This window comes from Desmodus rotundus, chromosome 1 (genome assembly GCF_022682495.2).
Source record: "Desmodus rotundus isolate HL8 chromosome 1, HLdesRot8A.1, whole genome shotgun sequence".
Classification (NCBI taxonomy): Eukaryota; Metazoa; Chordata; class Mammalia; order Chiroptera; family Phyllostomidae; genus Desmodus; species Desmodus rotundus.
In genome coordinates this window covers 63,134,511-63,153,476 of record NC_071387.1, presented here as the reverse complement: position 1 = coordinate 63,153,476, position 18,966 = coordinate 63,134,511, and the positions used below count along the sequence as shown (strand labels likewise).

Below are 18,966 nucleotides of genomic sequence, written 5' to 3'. Positions count from 1 at the left end.
CCTCAGGCAGCTGGACATTAAGAGCACTGTCTAGACAAGATTTTCAGGCCCACATCACAGAGCAATAATACAGACCTCAAAAGTTGTGAAGGTGAGTGAGGGTTCAACTCAGGAACAATAAACTCATCATCCATCTCCCCACCATCCAGCCCAGAAGATCTGTCTATCTCAACAGGGTCCTTCAGACCCTTCCAACATGACTTCCAACTCCACCCATTCACCATACTGCATATTTCAACTTAGTGATATTTTCTATTTATTCGACCTCTTACCAGTCATCTCTGTTTGGATCCCACTTGACCTTTGAAAGTCTGCTGTGCCCAAGGATTTACAATCTCAAGATCTACTCTGTCCTCAACTGCAGATTCCCTTTATACATAACGTGTCTGTACATGTATAAAACCAGAAACATACTTAGCAGCAGCCCTACCTCTCTATCTCCCCAAATCCTCCACATTTACTAAAAAGCAGGAGAGAGAAGAGAAGCCTGTACCAATGAACAGAAAGCATGACAAAGAGGGAGACAAAGGCATGGCATCCTTGTGCACCAATGGCAAACATCTCTAAAATCTTTAGTAACACTTATACTGCCAAGATCCCTTTTAGGCTATTCAGTCATAATAACCTAAAGAGCCCCTAGATTCTCAAATGTAGCCCCTTTCTACCCATATAGTGCCTAGCCCTGCTGCTCCCTCTTCCTTCTCTGTGACAAATTCCTTCTCTCCCCACATTTTTAATTCTTTATCTTACATAGCCATTGGGCTAGTCCACAACATGCAGGGCCAAACTCATCTTGATTTCAGAGTGGGCTTCTCTTTGGCATAACTTCTAATGAGCACAATTGTGATTATATTTAGCTACATTTTTGGGTTTTTTGAATCATACTGATGGTTACTTTTTCTACAAGAAGTTAATGGTTGTTTTCCCATCTACTTACTAACTTTTCATCAAAATTCCTTTTGGCTTTTTATACCTTTTGAAATAATGTAGTTTTTGTTGCTATTGTATATGTATTTATTTCATCTCCCCATACCAGCTAATCCTTTAACAGTTGTAACCACTACAGCTTCCTTATGCAGATTATAAACTGCTGAAATGAAGCCCTGTGGCATTTCCTTACTTTTCCTGCCTGCATTCCGTCACCGAGTCTGATGAATAAATCTTGACCCCCAATCCTCTTCCTCTCCCTCCCATATGAGGATGTTTTACCTATAATGACAGCTCCGTTCTTTGTCTTCTGCTGCTTCACCATAGTCTCCCACCAAAGCAAGGTACACTTTAAGTCTCCCCCTCCCCCTTATCCTCCCTTGAGTGCCAGAGGCATCTCTGTTCAGAAAAATCCATCCACTTAGCTTTGTACTTCTGGTATCCTTTTCTTATACCAAGACTGCCCCTGACTGTCCCTAAGGTCCCCAGGACTCACAGCCATAAAACCACCATTTAAGACCTGAGCAAGACAAGCTACACCAAAAAATTTTCCAAGTGAGAAGACATTATAAAAATGGCACATTGAGCCCTTGGTGGTATGGCTCAATGGAGTGAGTGCCAGCCTGTGAACCAAAGGGTCACTGGTTCAATTCCTATTCAGGACACATGCCTGGGTTGTGGGCCAGGTCCCCAGTAGAGGGTGTGCAAGAGGCAACCACACATTGATGTTTCTCTCCCTCTCTCTCCTTCCCTTACCCTCTTTCTAAAAATATATAAATAAAATATATTAAGAAATAGCAGATTGAAAATGTTCTTCAAAAAATAATCTTGTCGTAAAAAGGCTGAGAACCTGATACAGATTTAAGGAGACTAAAGACACCTGACAATTCAATGCAGTATGTGCTTCTAGCCTGAATCCTGTACTGGAGGTTTTAAAAAAGACACAAAGGACTTTACTCAATAAATTGACAAAAACTATGAATGGGAGATTAATTAAAAGTTTTATGCCAAATATCCAATTATTGAAGGGAATAATTGTACTATATGTAAAAGAATCTCTTTCTTAAAAATATACAGTAAAACATTAAAAAGAAAGTGCATGATGCATGAACTCAGACATGCAGGAATGCATGCCCATTTTTCATACATGTGCGTGAACTCATATAAGGGGGAAGGAGAAGGAGGGAAGGAGACAGAAACAAGAAACCAAGAGACAAGAGAGAAATAGCAAACGTGTCAAAAGATTACTAGGTAAGCCTGGATAAAGAGTTTATGGTTTACCACAAATGCACCTTTTCCACAAGTTTAATTATCTTCAAATAAATACATTTTAAAAAGGATTGTTTGCCCAATAATTAAAAAGCTTCCGAAACACAAAAGCCCTGGACCAGACAGTTTCACAGGAGAATTTTACACAGCATTTAAGGGAGAGCTAACCTCCATCCTCCACAGATTATTTCAAAAAATTTAAAAAGACGTAAGACTCCCAAATTATTTTTATGAAGTTGACATCATCCTAACACCAAAACCAGATACAAACATAACAAAGAAAGAAAATTTCAGGCCAATATCACTGATGAACATACATGCTAAAATCCTCAACAAAATATTGGCAAACTGCATCCAGCAATACGTTAAAAAGATCATACATCATGATCAACTGGAATTCATCGCAGGGATGCAAGAATGGTACAATATTCACAAATCAATAAACATAATACACCACATAAAGAAAACAAAAGACAAAAATCACATGATCATATCCATAGATGCGGAAAAAGCATTTGATAGGCTACAGCATCCATTTATGATAAAAACACTCAGCAAAGTGGGAATACAGGGAGCATTCCTCAACATAATAAAGGCCATATATGAGAGACCTACAGCCAACATCATACTCAATGGACAAAAACTTAGAGCTTTCCCACTAAGATCAGGAACAAGACAAGGATGCCCTCTCTCATCACTCCTATTCAACATAGTATTGGAAGTCCTAGCCACAGCAATCAGACAAGAAAAAGAAATAAAAGGCATCCAAATTGGAAAGGAGGAAATGAAACTGTCACTGTTTGCAGACGACATGATACTGTACATGGAAAATCCTATAGACTCCACCAAGAAACTACTCAACCTAATAAATGAATTTGGCAAAACAGCTGGATACAGAGTCAATACTCAGAAATCAAAGGCATTCCTGTATACCAACAATGAAACATCAGAAACAGAAATCAGGAAAAAAATCCCATTTGATATAGCAACAAGAAAAATAAAGTACCTAGGAATAAACCTAACCAAGGAGGCAAAAGACCTGTACTCAGAAAACTACACAACACTGAAGAAAGAAATTAAGGAAGACACAAACAAATGGAAGCATGTACCATGCTCATGGATTGGAAGAATTAACATCATCAAAATGGCCATACTACCCAAAGCAATTTATAGATTCAATGCAATCCCTATTAGAGTACCCATGACATATTTCACAGATATAGAACAAACATTTCAGAAATTTATATGGAACCATAAACGACCCCGAATAGCTGCAGCAATTTTGAGAAAGAAGAACAAAGCAGGAGGGATCACAATACCTGATATCAAACTGTATTACAAGGCCACTGTCATCAAAACAGCCTGGTACTGGCATAAAAACAGGCACATAGACCAATGGAACAGAACAGAGAGCCCAGAAATAAACCCAAGTCTTTACAGTCAATTAATATTTGACAAAGGAGGCAGGAGCATAAAATGGAGCAAAAATAGCCTCTTCAACAATTGGTGTTGGGAGATCTGGACAGCTACGTGCAAAAAAATGAAACTCGATCACCAACTTACACCATACACAAAAATAAATTCAAGGTGGGTAAAAGACTTAAATATAATTTGTAACACCATAAAAGTCCTTGAGGAAAACATTGGCAGGAAAATCTCAGACATTCCATGCAGCAACATCTTCACAGACATGTCCCCTAAAGCAAGGGAAATAAAGGAAAGAATAAACAAATGGGACCTCATCAAAATAAAAAGCTTCTGCATGGCTAAAGAAAACAGCATTAAAATGAAAAGAGAACCAACAGTATGGGAAAACATATTTGCCAATGATACCTCAGACAAGGGCCTGATCTCCAAAATATATAAAGAACTCACATGACTCCACTCCAGGAAGTCAAACAACCCAATTAAAAAGTGGGCAAAGGACTTGAACAGACACTTCTCCAAGGAGGACATACAGAGGGCCCAGAGACATATGAAAGGATGCTCAGCATCACTAGCTATTAGAGAGATGCAAATTAAAACCACAATGAGATACCACCTGACACTGGTCACAGTGGCCAACATAAACAAATCAACAAACAAGTGTTGGAGAGGATGCGGAGAAAAGGGAACCCTAGTGCACTGTTGCTGGGAATGCAGACTGGTGAGGCCACTGTAGAAAACAGTATGGAATTTCCTCAGAAAACTAAAAATGGAACTGGCTTTTGACCCAGCAATTCCTCTGCTGGGATTATACCCTAAGAACCCTGAAACACCAGTTCAAAAGAACCTATGCACCCCCATGTTCATAGCAGCACAATTTACAATAACCAAGTGCTGGAAGTAACCCATCACCAAATGAGTGGATCAAAAAACTATGGTACATTTACACAATGGAATTCTATGCAGCAGAGAGAAAGAAGGAGCTTATACCCTTTGCAACAGCATGGATGGAACTGGAGAGCATTATGCTAAGTGAAATAAGCCAGGCGGTGAAGGACAAATACCATGTGATCTCACCTTTAACTGGAACATAATCAACAAAAGAAAAAAACAAAATATAACCGGAGTCATTGAAATTAAGAACAATCTAACAATAGCCAGAGGGGAGGGGGAGGGGACAGTGGGGAGAAGGGTTTTCAGGAACTGCTATAAAGGACAGATGGACAAAACCAAGGGGGAGCGTGGAAGCAAGGGAAGGAGGTGGGTTTGGATGGGGTGGGAGGTGCAGTGGGGAGAAAATGCAGACAACTGTAACTGAACAACAATAAAATAATTTAAAAAATAAAAAAGATTGTTTTCTTGAATTTTACCTGACCTTGAGATTTCCAGCTTTGGGATTCTGCAGCTACTGCCACCCTGGCACCCCACCCCAGAAGTGTGCGACGCCAACTCTAGAACAGCGTCCGATTCTGTCCCAGGGAGGAGACCTGGCATCTGCTGCACATTTGAAGCATGCCAACTGTTCAAAGGACTTTACCAATGGCTGGGAAAGGTGACCAGCCCCCACAAAGACTAAAAGATCTTTTTTAATTATACATAATATAAAACAAAAAGAATAATAAATTCAAGATATTTAATGAATGGAACCCTTTATTTCTTCTCTGGTGTCATTTGTCCTGTAGGGTTCTGTGGTGTGAATGAGTTTGCCAGCACTTTCCCCACTCTGCTGGTCACTTATCTCGTCTCACCTGCATTCCCATCTTCCTGAAATGCATTGACATTTTTTGTCTTTTCCTCTCTTCTATTTGTCCTGCTCAAGTACTTATTCTTCCTTTTTCTAAGGATATTTTATTGGTTATGCTATTACAGTTGTCCCATTTTTTCCTCCCCTTTGTCTCCATGTACCCTCATTCCCTCCAGCATTCCCCATGCCCTTAGTTCATGTCCATGGGTTGTACATATAAGTTCTCTGGCTTCTACATTTCCTATACTGTTCTCAACACCCCCTTCTCTATTCTGTACCTACCACTTATGCTTCTTATTCCCTGTACATTTTCCCCTTTTCTCCCCCTTCCCCCTCCCTGTTGATAACTTTCCATGTGATCTCCATTTTTCTGATTCTGTTCTAGTCAATTGCTTAGTTTGCTTTTGCTTTCGTGTGGGTGTTTTTTGTTGTTGTTGTTCAGTTGTTGATACTTGTGAATTTGTTCTCATGTCATAGTTCATAGTTTTGATCTTCTTCTTCTTCTTAGACAAGTCCCTTTAACATTTCATATAATAAGGTCTTGGTGATGATGAACTCCTTTAACTTCACCTATCTGGGAAGCACTTTATCTGCCCTTCCATTCTAAATGATAGCTCTGCTGGATAGAGTAATCTTGGATGTAGGTCCTTGCCTTTCATGAGTTCGAATACTTCTTTCCGGCCCTTTCTTGCCTGCAAGGTTTCTTTTGAGAAATCAGCTGACAGTCTTATGGGAACTCCTTTGTAGGTAACTATCTTCTTTTCTCTTGCTGCTTTTAAGATTCTCTCCTTATCTTTAATCTTGGGTAATGACATTATGATGTGTCTTGGTGTGTGCTTCCTTGGGTTCAGCTTCTTTGGGAGTCTCTGAACTTCCTGGACTTCCTGGAAGTCTATTTCTTTTGCCAGCTTGGGGAAGTTCTCCTTCAGTATGTTTTCAAATAAGTTTTCCATTTCTTGTTGTTCCTCTTCTCCTTCTGGCACCCATATGATTCAGATGTTGGAATGTTTAAAGTTTGTCCCAGAGGTTCCTAAGCCTCACTTCATTTTTTTGAATTCTTGTTTCTTCATTTTGTTCTAGTTGAATGATTATTTCTTCCTTCTGCCTCAAGACATTGATTTGAGTCCCGGTTTCCTTCCTTTCACTGTTGGTTCCCTGTACATTTTCCTTTATTTTACTTTTCATAGCCTTCATTTTTTCCTCTATTTTGTGACCATACTCAACCATTTCTGTGAGCATCCTGATTACCAGTGTTTTGAATGGTGCATCTGATAGGTTAGCTATCTCTTTGTTGCTTAGTTCTAATTTTGAAGCTTTGATCTATTCTTTCATTTGGGCCATTTTTTTTTTTTTTGTCTCAGTATGCCTCTTATGTAGTAAGGGGCGGAGCCTCAGGTATTCCATCAGGCAGGGCAACCCATGAGGCTCTGTAAGTGGGGGAGGGGTCTGAGAGGGAACAATGCCTCTTGTTCAGCTCTATGCTGGGTTTCAGTCACTTCCCCCAATAGCCACAAGTAAATTGGGTCCTTCTGGTGCTGATTCCTGGGTGAGTGGGTTTGTGTATGTCTAGGACCCTGTGGGTCTCTCCAACAAACTCTCCTGTGAGGCTGGGAGTTTCTCCCGCCTCCTCAACCCCCACAGGTTTTTTCAGTCAGAGGTTCTGAGGCTTTATTTCCCTGCACTGGAACCCTGGGTTGAGTGGTCTGTCTTGCTCCCCAGTTGTTGCTCCTGGCTTATCTGCATGCAAATGTGGGACTGCCTGCTCCACCAGCTGCTGCCTTGCTGTGAATCCCCTTTGCCCAGCTGCCCTTCTCCACCTATCCTACTGGTCTGGATGAATGTTTCTTCTTTAACTCCTTGGTTTTCAAACTTCCATACAGTTGGATTTTCTGGCAGTTCTGGTTGTTTTTTTGTTTTTAAATTTGTTGTTGTCCTTCTTTTGGTTGTGCGAGGAGGCAGAGTGTATCTACCTACACCTCCATCTTGGCTGGAAGGCAGAAATGGAAAACTTATTTGAAAAAATAATGAAAGAAAACATCCCTAGTCTGACAAAGAAAATAGACATATGAGTCCAGGAAGCTCAGAGAGTCCCAAAGAAGCTGAACCCAAGGAAGCACACACCAAGGCACATCATAATGTCATTACCCAAGATTAAAGATAAGGAGAGAATCTTAAAAGCAGCAAGAGAAAAGAAGGTAGTTACCTACAAAGGAGTTCCAATAAGACTATCTGCTGATTTCTCAAAAGAAATCATGCAGACAAAAAGGAGCTGGAAAGAAGTTTTCAAAGTCATGAAAGGCAAGGACCTCCAGCCAAGATTACTCTATCCAGCAAAGCTATCATTTAAAATGGAAGGGCAGATAAAGTGCTTCCCAGATAGGTGAAGTTAAAGGAGTTCATCATCACCAAGACCTTATTATATGAAATGTTAAAGGGACTTGTCTGAGAAGAAGAAGAAGATCAAAACTATGAACAGTAAAATAACAACAAATTCACAACTATCAACAACCAGACCTAAAAAAAAAAACAGAAACAAAAATGAACTAAGCAAACAACTAGAACAGGAACAGAATCACAGAAATGGAGATCACATGCAGGGTTATCATCAGGGAAGGGGAGCGGGGAGTGGGGGAAATGCTATAGGGAATAAGTGGCATAAATGGTAGGTAGAAAATAGACAGGGGGAGGTTAAGAATAGTATAGGAAATGTAGAAGCCAAAGAACTTATATGTACAACCCATGGACAAGAACTAAGGGAACGGGGATGTGGGGTGGTGGGGGAGGGGGGGTGCTGTGCAGGGCGGAGGGGAATAAAAAGGGATAATGGGACAACTCTAATAGCATAATCAATAAAATACATTAAAAAATAAAAGTACAATTTTCCATTTCTTGCTATTCCTCTTCTCATTCTGGCAACCCTATGATTCAGATGTTGGAATATTTAAAGTTGTCCCAGAGTTTCCTAAGCCTCTCTTTTTTTTTTTGAATTCCTGTTTCTTCATTGTGTTCTGGTTGAACGTGTTTCTTCCTTCTGCTGCGAATTGTCGATTTGAGTCCTGGTTTCCTTCCTGTCACTGTTAGTTCCCTGTATATTTTTCTTTACTCACTTTGTGTAGCCTTCACTTCTTTACTTTGCGGCCATACTCAATCATTTCTGTGAGCAACCTGATTACAAGTGTTTTGAACTCTGCATCTGATAAGTTGGCTACCTCCTTGTCACTTAGTTCTTTTTCTGGAATTTTTATTCTTTCATTTGGGCCATATTTCTTTGTTTCAGCACACCTGTTGTGTTGTAAAGGGTGGAACCTTAGGTATTCCCCAGGGCTGGGCAGCCCATTTACGGTTGTGGTGCTGTATGTGGGGGAGGAGTCTGAGAGGGAACAATGCTGCTTGCTTGGCTCTCACCCCACTTTCAGTCACTTCCCCCTCTACCTAGAAGTGAATTGCAGCCTTAGAGGTGCTTCCATCGTGCTGATTCCCAGGTGGGTTGGCTTGTGTATATTCTAGGCCCCCATGGGCCCCTCCTATGAGACTGGCAGTTTCTCCAGCCATGGCCCCCACAGTTTTTACATCCAGAGGTTTTGAGGCTTTAGTTTCCTGCACTGGAACCCTGGATTTGCAGTCTGCCCCACTCCCCAGTTGTTTCTCCTTGTTTATTCTCATGTGAATGTGGGGCCAACTGGTCCGCCAGTCACCACCTTGCCGTGTGTCCTCTCCACCGGGCTGCCCATCTTTTCCTCTCTTACCAGTCTGGATGAATGTTTCTTCTTTAACTCCTTGGTTCTTGGACTTCCACACAGTTCAGTTTTCTGGCAGTTCTGGTTGATTTTTGTTTTTATATTGGTTGTTATCCTTCTTTTGCTTGTGTGAGGAAGCAAAGCATTTCTACCTATGCCTCCATCTTGGCCAGAACTCTCCTCAAGTACTTAGTCTTTTTAAATCTTTTACTTGTTTTAACAACTATTTAAATATAGTTCTATACCATACAGTTCACCCACTAAAATGTATAATTTTATGGTTATACTATATTCACAGATATGTGCATCCCCAATCAATTTTAAAACATTTTCATGACTTCAGAAAGATATCTTACTACCTTTAGTTATCATACATCTCCTCTCCTTCCCTTCCCCACACCCAGGTGCAAGCAACCACTAATATATTCCATTTTCTCTGTTTTGGACATTTCATGTGAATGAAATCATACATGATCTTTTGCAACTGGCTTTATTCACTTAGCATAATGCTTTCAAGGTTCATCCATGTGATAGCATGTCTTAATACTTTTCATTGTCAAACATATTACATTGTATGGATATACTGTTTTATTTACCCATTCATCAGTTGATGAACCTTTGGGTTGTTTGCACCTTTTGACTGTTGTGAATACTGAACACTTCTGCTACGAACCTTTGTTTACAAGCTTTGGTGTGGACACATGTTTTCATTTCTTAGGTGGAATTGCTGGGTCATATGGTAACTGACAGTTTGAGGAAGAGCCAGACTATTTGTCAGAGTGGTGGCACCCTTTCTCATTCCCACCAACAACCTACGAGGGTTCCCCTTGCTCCATATTCTCAGCAACACTTACCTGACCTTTACATTCTAGCCATTTCTTTGTGTCTGTTGCTATATCATACTGTTTTTGATTGGCATTTTTCCCCAGTGATGCTGAGTATTTTTTCATCTTTTCATCTAATCTATTACTTTTAATGGCATTTTGGGATGAAACAGATAGACAAATGTGTCTGATCTACTGTGTTTAAATCATTTTCATGTATGACAGGAAAACAATTCTAAATATTTGAAAACACATACAGCGATGCCAATTCTGTAGTTTGCTACATTTATACATATTTAGCATGATGGTACAGTCTGTGTGATTAAGGAACAGCAATACTGTACACTGTATTTACTCTGTAAGATTACTTCTTGCATGGAGTTGAGGGAAGAATTCACTTAGATGATTCCTTGGGGCTGACTAAAGGCAGAAGTGATCGCCAAAGCCTTTAAAGCTTGATGCTGTTCACATCTGTGGTGCATAAGTGTGTCCTACATATGATAAATATGAAAGAAAAATGAAAACACTGACATGGGTACATAAGTCTGAGAGATGGATGGCAAGATGTTATGATGGGCTTTTCCACTTTATATTGTAAAAATGGGATGTATTACACATATGAAATGATAATTGTGAAAGTTGGGTGAGGGTACATGGGAAGATATACTGTTCTATCTGCTCTTAGGAATGTTTAGACATTTCTGTGTTAACAGGCTTTAACAAAACAAAAGATGTTGTGAACCTCATAAGGAGAGGAAGGGGGCAAAGTGCCACTGGCATTTAGCTGTCTCTGCATAAGATGATTTCAGGAAGTGTCATTCTTTAACATTGGGAAGAAAACATCTTTTCATATAAAAGGAAGGAAAAAAGAAAGGAATAATGTGAAAGTGATTTTTTTAAGTGTTTTGTTGACGAGCTCCCATCTCGTGGCTTCTAGTTCCTCTGTGGACAGTGGTCCAGCACACCTGTGAGCAAGTGGAGATGGCCTCAGTTTGAGGAAAGTGAGATTTGAAATAAATTTAAGTCGCTTTGGGGAGAGAATAGACTAAGGAAACAAGGACCTAAAATCCAACTGCTTTGTTCACATGTTAGTAAGCATGGGATCATTATTTGTGGAATGAATGAATGATTTCCAGGTAGTTCTTGGGCACAGTAGAATTGATTGTGAGATTTTTGTCCAATAGTGATACTTATAGGAAGACATTTCTGGAAAAACACAGTGTTGAAGTTCTGACAGATGGGAAGGATTAAATGGGACTGGAAGAGGTCCATTGTAGGGGAGCATTTTAAATGTTAGTGACCCAATAGACCATCAAGTCCACCTTGGAATGGAAGGAAGACCTTCGACTGGGAGTAAGTGGGAAAATGAAAGAGCTGGAGTTGAAAAATGAGCAAGGGGCATCTACGCTGGAAGGACAGGGGACGAGGCCACAGGATGGAAGGTCAGACTGAATTATTCCCGATGGCAGAGGAGTTCCTGGGAATAAGCTCCACTTGTGGCAGTGACTGCACTGGGAGGAGGTAAAGGACCCTGAGATGAGATGATGTAGGAACTGCGGGGCTGGGTCATTGGCTGGTTGGTCCACGTGGATGTTAGAGCCTCCCCTGCCTGCTCATCTCTTCCAGTTCCCTGCCTCGGGCCCCATTCCACATTTTTCTCCCTGCTAGGACTCTCACAAAGTCTACTTTTTTTCTGTGACCCCAAGCTTCCGACATTGAAGGGTCAATGGCGTAACTGTGGACAAGAAGGTACGAGTGTGGTAGTGAGAGGGGCTGTGGTTGACCTCTGGGTTTTGTGCCTTGTTTTTTCCTTTTTACACTCAGGGTTCACAGGGCTTACCAGGAAAACTGCCTGAAGTGCTCACTAGGACCCTCACTCTATTTCTGTGTTTTGGTCTGTACGAGTGGAGATGCCTTCCCTCCAGACTGCTATTGGTGGGGGGGGTATGTGTGCAGGTTTGGCAGAAAGAGAAACAAACATTCCATGGAGGTCCATGGTGAGCATTGAAATATCTGTAACCCTGGTGCATAGTCCGGAACTCACCTCTGGTTCATGAGCTACAGCTGTTTGGCCGACTGCAGCTCCACCGAAGCCTGAATGTCAGAGGGGTCATCTCCACCCTGCCAGGTGCGCTGTACACACTAAAGGCAAGATCCTGTATATTTCCCCTTTCCCAAAGACAGGGAGTCATGTCTGATGACATCCCTGCAAATACTGTTTCGGTTCCCATGTATTTTTGGTGTAAGGCACCAGTATGCTGTGCGGTGCACTGATCGGCCTCGGCAGGTGGAGCTTAGATCAGTTTGAGAAGCTGGGAGCAAGACAGGGTCCCTGTGTGGGGCCGAAGGGGCAGAAACCTTTCTCCACCAGCAAGGCCACTCTTCCCCTCTTTTTTTATTCTTACTTTCTCACGCACTCTAAGACTCCTTTTCCTTACTTTCAGCTTTATTTTACCCCGTGAGGTAGATGGCTGCCTGGTTAACATTTCTACCACTGATATCTGAGTTATTACTTTGCTCAGCAGCAAAAAAGAAAAGTCATCAACCGGAAGCCTGAAGAAATAGCCACAGAAACCACTTCCCCAAGGTGACTTTCCAGTAGACGTACATTAGTGTCAAGGTTAAAGTATGTTTTCCCAATACATGAACATGACCCACAAGGAAGATTTTTAAACAGCGTTTATGCTGTTCCTAGTCCCTACCCCAACCAGCCCAATATCGCCCCAAACACTCCCATTCAGGGTTCACCCACCTGTGGGATCCGCTGATCATGGACTTCTAAATAATGATTAAGCCACTGTCTCTTCTCCACTAATATTTTCTGAAAAATATGCCTGTCCTTGACCTTTTTCAGATATAGAAGGCTTGTCTTACCTACCGCCCTAAAGGATATAAAACATTCCCTGAGGGGAAAGGTGTGGGCTGCTGTCCATGCTCATTAAGGCTAAGCTATGAGGTAGGACACAGAGCCCATCTCCTCAAACTTCATCAGGGAGGAAGTGGGCTCTGGGGGAGGGCACATGATACCTACTTTTCATTGAGAGCTCCAGGGTACTGGTCACTTTTGGAAGCAAAGGAAGCAATCAGTAGCAGCTGAACTAACTCCTTCCTTTCTCTCAGCACAAGACTGACATGGCCAAAACCCATGCCCCCAACACACTACACAGGAAAGACAGCACTGTTAGTAGAGAACCATTTATTAGGCAAATCGGGATTCTCTCCAAGGAAGGGATTTCCTGGAAATTCTGGAGAAGCATTTTCTGTCTAAATCATAGACACGGATCTCTGAACACAGTGCCTTCTCAGTGCTGAGAGCAGCAGGAGGCCCCTGGGCAGTGTGAGGCCTGCAGGTGGGGCTTGGATGATGGGTCACAGTCCCCCTGCAGGGCACAGATTGGGGGTGCTGATGATATAAACTCTGGTCCTTTAATGCCCCAACTTTCTGGGGGTGTCTGCCATCGTTTCTGGTGTATATGGTACTTGCAGGACTCTGGGCAGCAAAGACAGCTGCTTGGCGGCAGGACTGACAGGCTGGAGCCCTGGGGTTGAGATGAGGCTGCTGGACAGGCTCCGCCTGGACCTGCGCTGCTGCCCTCTGCTGCGCTGTCCCAAACCTTATCGCCCAGGGAAGGGGCTCCTGAGGGCAGGCGGGGGCTCCTGCATGCCGACGCCCCAGTCTCTCCTCTGGAAACTTTCCAAAGTCTGACATGGTTTTCTGGGCTTCTGTCATCCCCATAAACGCAGCTCTGCTTCTAACCGGGCCTCTTCTCTGTGCACATGACCTGGGTCTGCTCTTCCCCTGGGGGTTTTCCTGCTTTGTGCAGATTACCCTAGGTTGAAGCCTTTGGAAAAAACTCTTCATTTTATTTATGAAAAGACTATCAGGAGGAGCCTGTGTCTTCTGTGACAGGGTTTGGGGGGACCTGCTCCCAACCATCTCCTCGAACGCCACCTGAGTAGGTAATCTCTTTCTTCCAGGTTGGGATCTTACCAACCCTGCATCCCCTCCACCAAGCTCTTGTGATTTGGAGCCTGTGGGGCTCACTTTCTTTAAAGCTGGTGGGAAATTCTTATCTGGGCACAACCTTGAGGCCTGCTTAGGGACCCAAGGCTCCTGCTGTTTCTCCACACTGACTGTTCTGTCCCCCAAATGGACATGCAGCACCTGGGAAGCTCCCATGTCCACACTGGTGACACCCTGAGCCGGAGGCAGGGAGGCTTGGTTAGTCTCATGGGACATGCCAGTGGGTTGGCCTTGGGTCTGTCTATTCTTTCTCCTCTCCAGTTTAGACTTTAACTCATCATTGTTGAAGTCTGATGACTTAGGATTTAAGTCAGTTGTTCCTTTAGTCTCATTCATATTTATTCTTTGGGGGAGTCCTGGCTTGCTGGTTGTCAAGCTGTCACTAGTTTTGTATTGAACAACACTGAGCTCCTCAGCCTTGACCACCTCCCTGGACGTGTTGGACATGGAGGCAGGTTCTGCTTTCTCTTCCGTATTTCTGTCCAGTTGCATTTCTGCTTTGTCACTGGAATTCATGCTCTTATCCTCTGACTCACGTCCGGCCCCAGGTTGCCTTGCGGGCAGCTCTGGGGGGTGAATGTTGGCTATTGGAAAATGTCTCTGACTTGCTTTGCCAGTGATGCTGTTTGTAACAGGTAGAAGGGTCTGTCTGGCATCCCCAATTCTCTGAACCTCCTCTATAAGCCTGTGTTTGATATCAGAGGGTGATTGTCTCAGGGTGCCCTGTCCTTCCTTGCCCACAAGTGAGGTGGCAGAAAGAGGAGAATTCAGGACACTGGCTGAGTTATCTGTGCCCACTTTTTCTCTGTGAAAGAATTTAGAGCTTCCTCTCAAGGGCGTGATGCCCCCAGATTTGGAGTTCGCCTTTGAAGTCAGGTTAGTTGAGGTGGGAGAGTGGGGATCGAACAAGGAATGGGATGAAGTATCTTTCAGTTTAAAGATCTGTGTGGACTCAAGGACCTTGGCGGGAAGGCCCCACAACATCCCTATACGAAGCTTGGTAATATGGGCTTCCAGCTTCTGCTGTGCACTGGACTCAAGGAAGGACAGACTCTGGGATGTACTTAGGCAGTAGTCCTCATCCACTGTTGGTGGCAAACTCCTCTGTTTTATTTCATTGTCGGGTTTTACAGAGAGAGTCTCCTCAATAGAGTGCCACGAACCATGCACAGTCCCGGGGAGCTGGCCCTCACTGATTTCCTCAAACTTCTTGCTCAGATGTACTTGCAGGACCTTTTCCAGTTGTCTCGGGCTTTCACTCTGCCCTGACACCACTGAGTTTTCTCCTGACCGACTCATCATGGCTCGGTCTTTCTCAGAGTCAGACCCTGCATCCTTATCTGAAGAGCTCTCTGAGTCACTCAACGAATCTTTTGAATCACTCTCTTGGCTGTGTCCTTCATCCGTCCCCTCATCTTCCTCTTGCTGAAACATTTCTGGGCCCCACTCATGGAAGCTTCCTGGTTGGATGCTCTGGCTCTTATACACAGAGATCCACGAGAGGCCATAACTGCTCTTTGATTCACATATGTCTGAGCAATGGTTTTGAGGCCTCATCAATGACAGAGATTCGTGGATCCTGCGGGGCAGGCCCCACCTGTGTTGGATGAGCCTCTTTCTAAGGTGATGCTCAAATTTCTCTCGAAGTTCACTGCTGAGAGGAAAATCTATAGTATCCACGGAGATTGAAACATAGGCCTTACAGGGCTGGTGCTGAGAAGAGGTGGGAGCTGAAGCACAAAAGTCTTCCCTAGACTTTTGAACAACGGAGGGCAAGCCCCACAAACTTTCTTGTTTCTTCTGCAACACATTCCATTCTAGGCATTGAATTTCAGATGAGGTGAGACATTCTAATTCCTTCTGGGGCCCGTGGAACTGTACTCCACAGACCCTATTCTTGGGTATGGAACTGGATGGTAGGATTGGGAGTGGGGGCTGAAGGTGGGCCTGGGGTTGGATCTGAGCAAGCGGTAGGGGCTGGGATTGAGGTAGGGTTTTAAGCAGGGGCTGAGGTTGGACTGCAAGCAAGGATGGAGGTAGGAAATAGGGAAGCACTGGGGATTCTTGGCCTGTAGAGGCATTAGAAATGCTGTTGAAAATAAAGATTGAGGAATAGTCACCCAAGGCATGCACAGCAGAGGACAAGGACTCGCTGTGCAGAGATGGAAGACCCCAGAAAAGCTGGACAAGTTTTTGCTTTAAATGGTCCTCCCTGCTCTTAGGATATGAGCACTGCTGTACTGAGTCATGCTCATCAGGGCTGAGAAGCAGGAGGTGTCCAGGATCTGTAAGTTTGGCAGCAGCGTCTCCCCCAAAGGAAGTCTTTGTGGAGTGGAGAGCAGGAAACTCTAGATGGAAATCACATTGTGCCAAGTTCGAAGAGAATGAGTCTTTTGGTTGAGGTGGGGAATGGTGCACTGGGAATTTGGATTCCAAGGGAGGAAAAGACTCTGGAGGCAGAGTTTGACCTGGTGGTGAAGGCGACAAAAAATTACCCAAGGGGATCCTTGGGTTGGGGGAGAGAAAAGTGGGGTGAGGTGGAAGAGGCTCAAGCAGAGGAGGTGGGATTAGGTCTCCTGGAGGGTCTGCTGAGGAGGCAGGAGAGTGAGTGAATGATGACTCAGTCACAGGAGCTGTGGAAGCCACAGGGGACACAGAGGGAGGAGAATCTTCCAGGGCCTCTGACAATGGCAGCCAACTGAGCTCAGCGGTTGTGTTATTATACACCTCACAGGAGGGATCCGGACAGAAACGTTGATGAAAGCGGATGGTATCATGATGCTGGCCCAGGGGCCTGCAGGAGACAGGAGGTACAAAGCTGCAGCCAGAACCACACAGGGAAAGAAGGACCCATTGGCCTGCTGTGGGTGGAGCCACCTGAAGCCTATTGCCCCTTCACATTGCTCCACATCCATGACTTCACAATGCACTCAGTAGCACTCACCCCATGCCATTCACTCACATTCCTGTTCCTATGGCAACCCCCTCCCATGACTATGGAAGGGTGCACTGTATCCTTGGAATTGCATAGAACATGCTAAAGAGGGATTATGAAAAAGGGAAAACTAGTCACCTTTTCAGGATAGAATTCAGCCTCCTATTCTTCTCTTCTTTCCTGGGGTAATATCTCGAACCTGGGAAACCAGGGGAGGGGGTTACATGTAATAAAGGTAGACACATCAGTATTACACAGGAGTCCCTTAATGCGGGCCTTTGGGGTTGTAGTCTCTGAAAGCCCTAAGAATTGGTAGATGAGGCCAAATGTTCAATGATATTTATAAGGCCCCTGTGCGCATTGCCTCATTTAAAAATTACTTTTATATACATTATCTCATTTGATGCTCAAAACCACTCTTTGAAGCAGAGAGGTCAATGGTTACAACAAAGAGGAATCTGATCAGCCTGAAGCAAAGGTATTTCATGAAGTCAGGGGACAGAAGTTCTGACTCTGGACATCTACTGGGCCACACCCCGTTACCCAGTCCATCACTGCTTCATACCAGGGGCCACAGAGCAGGGGATCTGAGAAGTCTCAGGTTCTGACTGTCTTTCTATGAGCCTCCCCTCTGAGGGCTCTGTTTTCTGAGAGAGACTCTATCTACCAACCAGCAGAGATCATGGACCTGGTACCTCACAGAAAAGATAGAGAGAAAAGGTCACCCTTGGGGAGTTTGGGTGGGATGGACAGCATCCTACCTTTCAGTGTCCCACCTTTCCTTCTCCTCTTGGCTCTGCTCCGATGCTGAGAACAAAAAGAAAAGAATGAGAGGTTGGGACTCATTTCTCTCACTCTTTTCTCTAGGAAACTCAGACATTTACTATCCAAGAATAATGTCACTCTGAGAAAACCAAGCTCATTTTAATTAATAAAATTTTGTAGGTTTCTTTTTTTACCAATTTTTAAAGCTTTAAAATGTTTTAAATTTTTCCTTCTTTGAAAAACTCAAGGGAGGATTTTGTCCATGAGGTCCACACTTGATACTCCCCGAGGTCCTGTGCTCACTGGGCATTATAATCTGAGGCCTACAGTCGCCCTTCTGTTCCCTCACATAGGACCCTGTAACCTGGGATGGAGCTCAGGCTGCAGCCTCTGCTCAGAGGCTCTCAGAGGCTCAGCACTGCTCTCCTCATTAGCCCAACACAAAGGCTTGGTCTAGTGAAACCAGACAGGCGAACATGACTCATGGTAAAGCGCTGGTGAACTCTGATGTCGTGCAGAGATCCCAAAGCATCCAGGCCTAGGGAATCACTGTGTTTGGGATTTGAGCCAGAAACCTGTCACCACACCCAGAGGGTCTGTGAGCTTTAGACAGTAACCTCTCCTCCCTGAACCCTCTCCCTACCTGGTCTCTTCCCCTGGAAGAGTGATGTTTTATTCTCTCTTCAGATACCCCATCTTCGGTGTCTCTCTGACTCAACCAAACTCACATAGAAATGGAAACAATGGTAAAGAATCTCTGTTGGGGCTCACTCAGGGTTCCTTACCTTTTGAGTGCATCCATTTTCCCAGCAGGTTGGGGTTGATGGAATTCCCACCAGGAAACAGAAAAGCAAGAGGAGCAACCACAACACACAGATGTAAGTTAGGTTGCGGGTCTTATCTAAAGGTTCTGGGCAGAAGCTCAGATAAAGCTCTCGAAGGCTATTCAGAAATAGGTTGGGTCCCATTTTCCGAATGGCAAAGCTGCTTGACGCAACTGAGCTCTGAGAGCGCAGGCTCTGGACTTTATTGCCAGGCCTGCATCACACAGCATTGAGAAGTCACAAAGGGTTTCTGAGGGTGGGGCAGGGTACACCTTCAAGAGGGTTTTCCACAGCCCCTCCCCTCTTCACCCCTCTTGGGCCTCTAGGTCCTTCTGCCCTACTCTGCTACCCAGTTTTCCTTTTAACATATCATGTATTTACCTCAATGAATGCTCTTCTCATTTCATCTGTAACCCAAATATTACCTGGGTCCCCTTCAATGTTTGGAGACCTTGAGTTCGGTTTCACCATGTCCACTACCTTGCAAGTCTG

At 43.9% G+C, this 18,966-nt stretch overlaps 1 protein-coding gene across 1 annotated transcript; it reads right to left on the bottom strand.

The window, feature by feature from the left end:
* Positions 1-13,125: 13,125 nt before the first annotated feature.
* On the bottom strand, positions 13,126-18,452 carry LOC128779174 (spermatogenesis-associated protein 31D1-like). Its single transcript, XM_071220532.1, has 2 exons — positions 18,436-18,452; positions 13,126-16,744 (listed from the first exon to the last, which is right to left on the bottom strand). The coding sequence occupies exons 1-2, from the start codon at positions 18,450-18,452 to the stop codon at positions 13,126-13,128; spliced, it is 3,636 nt and encodes a 1,211-aa protein (XP_071076633.1).
* Positions 18,453-18,966: the final 514 nt, after the last annotated feature.